This window comes from Oxyura jamaicensis, unplaced genomic scaffold (assembly GCF_011077185.1).
Source record: "Oxyura jamaicensis isolate SHBP4307 breed ruddy duck unplaced genomic scaffold, BPBGC_Ojam_1.0 oxyUn_random_OJ72544, whole genome shotgun sequence".
NCBI lineage: Eukaryota > Metazoa > Chordata > Aves > Anseriformes > Anatidae > Oxyura > Oxyura jamaicensis.
The window spans coordinates 1-6,473 of NW_023311108.1; the positions used below are offsets into that span (position 1 = coordinate 1).

General features: G+C 66.3%; 1 protein-coding gene across 1 annotated transcript; it reads left to right on the top strand.

The window, feature by feature from the left end:
- Positions 1–13: 13 nt before the first annotated feature.
- On the top strand, positions 14–5,986 carry RNF115 (ring finger protein 115; the record flags this gene model as incomplete). Its single annotated transcript, XM_035314420.1, has 6 exons — positions 14–243; positions 679–750; positions 912–984; positions 2,277–2,370; positions 4,469–4,584; positions 4,706–5,986. Coding segments are annotated over 6 exons (717 nt in total), but the record flags the coding sequence as incomplete, so codon positions are not given.
- Positions 5,987–6,473: the final 487 nt, after the last annotated feature.

The following is a 6,473-nucleotide window of genomic DNA, read 5'->3' on the forward strand; positions in this document are numbered from 1 at the left end:
GTGTGTGTCCCCCCCCCTCCCCGAACAGCTCTGGGACCACTTGGACCACACGATGTTCTTCCCCGACTTCCGACCCTTCCTGAGCAGCGGCTCGCTGGACCACGACGGCGGCAGGGACAACGAGAGGGGCCACCAAGCCCACGCCGACCTCTGGGGACCCAGCCGCCCCCCGCGGTTGCCCATGACGCGGAGGTACCGCTCCCGGGGCAGCTCGCGCCCCGACAGGTCTCCTGCCATCGAGGGGTGAGTGCCCCAAAAGCGCCCCCGGGAACGTCTCCGGCGGCCGAAAACGGGGTCTGGGGGAGAAAAGGGAGCCTGGAAACGGAGCGTGGGACCCCCTCGGGCCAACCCGAACCCCGGGTTCTCACGCCGCAGGCTTCGCCCTCGGCGCGGAAGCGGTGTTGGAGGGGGCTGTGCCGCGGCGCTGCCGGCCCTCGCCGCGGGGAAACAGCTCGCGGGGAAGCTCGGCCGCTTCCCGGCCCTCCCGCAGCCCTCCCACGCCGCGCTGAGCCGGGCTCCCTCCTTCCCCCCCCCCCTTCCTGGGCCCGTCTCCGGGCTCGCCCTTCTGGGGAAGGCTGCGCCGAGGCGGGAGCAACGCTTCGCGGCCCCTTCCTCGCGGCGATGCCGCTGCCGCCCGCGCTCTCCTTGGCTCCACGTGGCCCCTTTCGGTCCCCCCAGGATAATTCAGCAGATCTTCGCGGGGTTCTTCGCAAACTCGGCGCTCCCCGGCTCGCAGCACCCCTTCTCCTGGTGAGTAGCGGCGAGCGCGCCGTCGGCACCAGTCGCCCGCGAGAGCCTCCTTGCCCCCAGGGAGCGGCGTGGCTGCGGGGCTGAGGGGTTTTTTTTTGGGGGGGGGGGGGGGGGGGGGGGGGGGTTTGAAGCGGCTCCCTTGACTCCGCTCCCGCCCGCAGGAGCGGGATGCTGCACTCCAACCCTGGGGACTACGCGTGGGGACAGAGCGGCCTCGATGCCATCGTCACCCAGGTGAGACCCCCCCCCCCCGGAGCGTGCCCGGCGGGGAGAGCTTTGAGCTGCGCCTCCCAGGTTTTTGTGCCCTCCTCCCCCTGCTCTCCTGCCCGCTCCGTCCCACGGCGGGACGGCCTCGTGGACAGACCCGGCGGTGCCTGGCTGGGTGCCCTGCCTTTCTGGGGAGGGTTTGGGCCTCCTTTGGGTGGAAACGCGGCGTTTGAGCTCTCCTCCTTGCCAGTCCACCCGTGGTGAGGGCCTCGCAGGTGCCTCCAGGAGGCTCAGCAGAGGTTGAAAATGAAAATCCCGCCTCAGCCTCGGCTCCGGGTCCAACTCCAGCACCTTGTACCCACGAGCCACGTTCCCCGGCAGCCCCGTTTGGCTCCCTCGGGGGACCTGGGGCTGCCCAGCTCCATCCCCAGCCTCCTCCGGGCCGTCGGCGTCACCGGGAGGGGAAGGCAGAGCGGGTGGCTGCCGTGCCGGGAGCTCATTTGGCTGCTGCCGTGGTGCTGACGCCTCGGAAGGCGGCCACCCCTGCCCGTCCCGGGTGTTTTAAGGTGGCCTGGAAAGCAAACGGGGCCCCCCCGCTGCCCCCCCAACCTCTGCCCCGACCACGCATGAGCCCGTCGGAGCTGATCCCGGAGCGAAGCTGGGGGTCAGCAGCCCGTGGGTCGGTCCGGGAGCCATAAGGCGAGGGAAGAGGCGCTGCCGGCGCCGCAGCTCGGGCTCAGCCCCTGTGAAGCCCCCCGAGACCCCACGCTGGAGATGGAAACCCCCCCCGGGGGGGAAGCGGGGTTAAGCCCCTGGAGATGCAACCCCCCCCCGGGGAAACGGGGCTGGGTACGGCCGCTCCTCGACTCGGCGACAGGGCCCGGCCAAAAGCGGCTCCCGGTAGCTCCCCGCAGCCCTGGGGGGCTCCCCTCTCCTCCTGACACCCCGATGAAGACCTGGGGGAGGCAGCAGGCGTCCCGATCCCTCGGCTTTGGGGTTCAAATTCCTCCCGGCTGGAGATGAGATGTCTGGAGGGGAGGCGCTGTTAGCGGTGGGATTGTCGAGGCTGGGACGTGGCGGCGGGGTGCGAACGCTGAAAACGTGGCCGCCGAGCGGGGAAATGCAGCCGGGGGGGGGGGCGCCCGGCGGCGCTGGGAGGAAACGACGGGCGGGCAGCGGGGATGAGGGGCGCCGGGGGCGGCTGGCGCTTCGGGGACAGGTCGGGGATGTCCCCAGGGACAGCCGGTGCCGAGCCGCCCGCGCCGGGACGCGGCGCCGTGCCCGTAGCCCCGAGCGCAGCCGGGTGTTTTCCTTCGCAGCTCTTGGGACAGTTGGAAAACACGGGACCGCCCCCGGCCGACAAAGAGAAGATCTCCTCCCTCCCCACAGTGACAGTAACTCAGGAACAAGTCGGTAGGTGAAGCCGGCCCCGGCTCCCCCCCGCGTTGCTGTTGCGCGTGGCTCGGGCACAGCCTGGGGCTTTGGTGCCCGAGTTCCCTTCCTCCTGCGACGCATCGGCCCCTCTGCCGTCACCTCGTGTCCCCGGGCGGCTGCTGCTGCAGGAGGGCGCAGGGCAGCGCTGCTCCTTCCCCCCAAATCGCCGCCCGCAGCGGGCTGGGGCGCTCCTGGCTTCCCTCCCGGGGCTCCTCGCCCCCCGTCTCCGCCGCTTCGGGCCCTCGGCAGAGACCTTCCTCGGCCGCCCGGTCCTCCGCTCGCTTCGCCCTCCTTCAAACCCTCCCGTTGGCGCCGCCGGGCTCGGTAGGGCTGGGCTCGGTGCGTCGCGTTCTCCCCTCCCAGCGGGGCTGGCGGGCGAGGCTGCGGACGTCTCCCTGCCGAATGACTCCTGGAACGTCGCGTCAGACCCGCAGCTTTTTGTCGCGGAGCTGGCAGCGAAGACCTGCGGGGTGTGTTTTTAATTGTGCAGCGTTTATGCTTTTGCAATTAGCTCGCCGAGGGGATTTTTCTCCCCGTCTTCGCGGGAGGTTGGCTCTGCCGGCCGCTCGCAGGATCCCGCCGAGCCGCTCCGTTACGACGAAGGGTTGGGTTAGGAAAAGCTGTTCCCACGTCGGGTATTTTACTCCGGTTCTTTTTATACGCCCGTGGCTCTCGTTCCTGTCTGGGAAGCCAGGCAGCGTCCCAGTTTCCATGCCGTAATGCTCAGCCCTGCCCGACTGACGCAGCTCGGTCCGGGCGGCCCGGCGGGCGGCAGAGGAGCACTGGGAGCTTCGTCTCCCTGCGGTCGGGGCGTTGGTGTTGGCGTCACCCCGGCAGCGTCCAGCCCAGGGTGAAGGAGGAGGTCAGGGTTTCGCCGTCCCTCTCCCCTGACACCGCTCCGCAGCGCGCTGTGTCACAGAGTCACAGAGTCACAGAATAGTCCAGGTTGGAAGAGCCCTCCAAGATCACCGAGTCCAACCTCTGACCTAACGCTAACAGTCCCCACTAAACCATATCCCTGAGCTCTACATCTAAACGTCTTTTAAAGACCTCCAGGGATGGTGACTCCACCACTTCCTGGGCAGCCCGTTCCAATGCCTCACAACCCTTTCGGTAAAGAAGTTCTTCCTAAGATCCAACCTAAACCTCCCCTGGTGCAACTTTAGCCCATTCCCCCTCGTCCTGTCCCCAGGCACGTGGGAGAACAGACCAACCCCCACCTCTCTACAGCCTCCTTTAAGGTATCTGTAGAGAGCGATAAGGTCACCCCTGAGCCTCCTCTTCTCCAGGCCGAACAAGCCCAGCTCCCTCAGCCGCTCCTCGTAGGACTTGTTCTCCAGACCCCTCACCAGCTTCGTCGCCCTTCTTTGGACCCGCTCGAGCACCTCCATGTCCTTCTTGTAGCGAGGGGCCCAAAACTGAACACAGTACTCGAGGTGTGGCCTCACCAGAGCTGAGTACAGGGGGACGATCACCTCCCTGGCCCTGCTGGCCACGCTGTTTCTTATACAGGCCAGGATGCCGTTGGCCTTCTTGGCCACCTGAGCACACTGCTGGCTCATATTCAGCCGACTGTCCACTATCACTCCCAGGTCCTTCTCCGCCTGGCAGCTCTCCAACCACTCATCTCCCAGCCTGTAGCTCTGCTTGGGGTTATTACGCCCCAGGTGCAGGACCCGGCACTTGGCCTTGTTGAACTTCATGCAGTTGACCCCAGCCCATCGGTGCAGCCTCTCCAGATCCTCCTGCAGAGCCTTCCTACCCCCGAGCAGATCGACACACGCACCTAACTTGGTGTCGTCTGCAAATTGCTGAGGGTGCACTCGATCCCCTCGCTGTGTCCTCGCAGAGCAGGGGAGGACGTGCAGGAGGCGTCCGCCACCTCCCTCACGAAGCCTCTTGTGGCGCAAGGAGGTTTCGTCGGCTCAAATACCCCGAATTTGGGGTTGCTCACGGCCAGGAGGCCCTTGGGGACCGGGCTGCCGCTGTCCGTCTGCGTGGTCCGGCCGAGCCGCGGCTCCGCGCGGGGTCGGCGCTCGCCCTGCCCGCCTCACCCCCCCCTGCTCCTCTCTTCCAGATACGGGCTTGGAGTGCCCCGTGTGTAAGGAGGACTACGCGGTGGCCGAGCAGGTGCGGCAGTTACCCTGCAATCACTTCTTCCACAGCAACTGCATCGTGCCCTGGTTAGAGCTGGTAAGGGCTGCGAGCAACCGCCGCTCCTCGCGGCTCCCCATCGGGGGAACCTCGGGGCAAAGCAGCCCCCCCGAAAGCCGTTTCCCTGAGCCCCCTTCCCAACCCCGCGTTTCTCTTGCAGCACGACACGTGTCCGGTGTGCAGGAAGAGCTTAAACGGCGAGGACTCGACCCGGCAAGCACAGAACCCCGAGGCCTCAGCGAGCAACAGCTTCAGCAGTGAAAGCCAGCTACACGACCGATGGACTTTCTGACCTCGGGGGCTTCCTCGGGGGGCTCTGGCCGGAGCGTTCTTACGACAGATGTACATTGTGTTATAATTCCAGCAGAGTAGCAGGAAATAGAGGGCAGGGGAGGGCACCCACCCCGTGGTCTCGCTGCGACGAGTGCTGTCTTTGTCCTGAAACGGTAAACTCGCATCTCCGAGCCAATCGCGGCTCCGTCGGAATCGCCTCTTTAAGTCCCAAATCCAGAGTCTTTTGAGTGGTTTGACTTGATTTTCTACCTGTGAAACGCTGCCTCTGGAGGGGCCGGGCCGGGCAGGGAGGTTTGTGGCTCTCGCGGGGACCCTGCCCGGGCCCCGGGGTCTCGGCACAGCCTCCGTGCGCAGCGGCTCCGCCGCCGGCTCCTCTTGGTGACAGAGAAACGAGAAGATTTCCCTCCTCTGGCCCCTTCCCGGACCCCTCGAAGCGTGTGGGTGGTTTTTTTTTTCCCCTCTTCTGTTGAATTCAGGCGCTCACGTCTGTAACCTGGTGCCCCAGGCGTTCTCCAGGGAGGCGGAGGCGTGGAGGGCTCCGGGTCAGGTCTCACCGCGGTGCCGGCGGACGCAGAAGCGCGCTCGGGGTGCCCGCGAGCCCCCGGTTCTGGGAACAGGAACGCACACGCAGGAACTTCTGGTCTCGCTGTGGACTCTCCTTCCTTTTTCTGTCCCTTCTCCGTGTGCCCGTGGCCCCAGGTCTCTCCAAACCTGCCTCTCCCCCCCAAAAAAAGTGAGTCGTTTAGGATCCTTAGCTGGCTTTTACCATAGGGACCACGTCCGCGGCGCCCTGCGGGCCCACGCAGCCCCCTTCTGCCGGCAGGGCTCCCCGCCGTTAACGCCCCGTCTCCATTCTCCCTTAGTCCGGTAACTTTAAGAGAACCTCTTCATTTTTTTGCGGATTTCTTTCTTTGTGTTCCTTTTCCACCTCCCTAACGTCTCATCCACGTCCCCCTCCTCGTTTTTATCGCCCCGGCGCCGCCTGAGCCCGCGTGGCACCGCTCCGTCCCCGCTCGGCCTGGCGGGGAGAGGGAGGTCGCGCCCCGCCGCGTCGCCCCTTCGTTGCTGTGACGGTGTACTACGTACACTCGGTTTAAACCAGTGTTCTGTTTGCTATGAAGTCAAATAAAGGCCTTTATAAAGAAGAGCCAGAGCTCGAGCAGCTTGTTGGGGCGGGAGGAGGAGCCGGGGAGGCTGGCAGAGGACTGATGGGGATGGGAAGGAGCTCGGGGGGGGGGGGGGCAGAAAGGGATTTTTTGGGTTCTCCTCCAGGCCCCGGGGTGGCAGCAGCTGAGCCCCGGCACGGCCGGGGGCAGGAGGGCCGTTGTGGGACACCCCCCGCTGTCCCCTGGGGTTGGAAGGGGGCTGAGGGTGAGCGGCAGGAACCCCACGGTCCACGCCGGGGACTTGGTGCCCCCAGGATCCCTCCCTCGCGTCGGGGTTTGGGGGAAGGAGACCCCCCCCCCCCCCAGCTCTCCCCCTGCTCCTCGTGGTTCTGGGGCCCGGCGTGGCCCCGGGACCTGGCTCGGCCCCGGCGGGTGACGGCAACAGAAGGGAAAACCTTCACCTGCAGCCAGCGCCCGCATGGAACGTTTCCCTTCCCAGCTTTATCTCCTTGCCTTTTCCCCATTTTT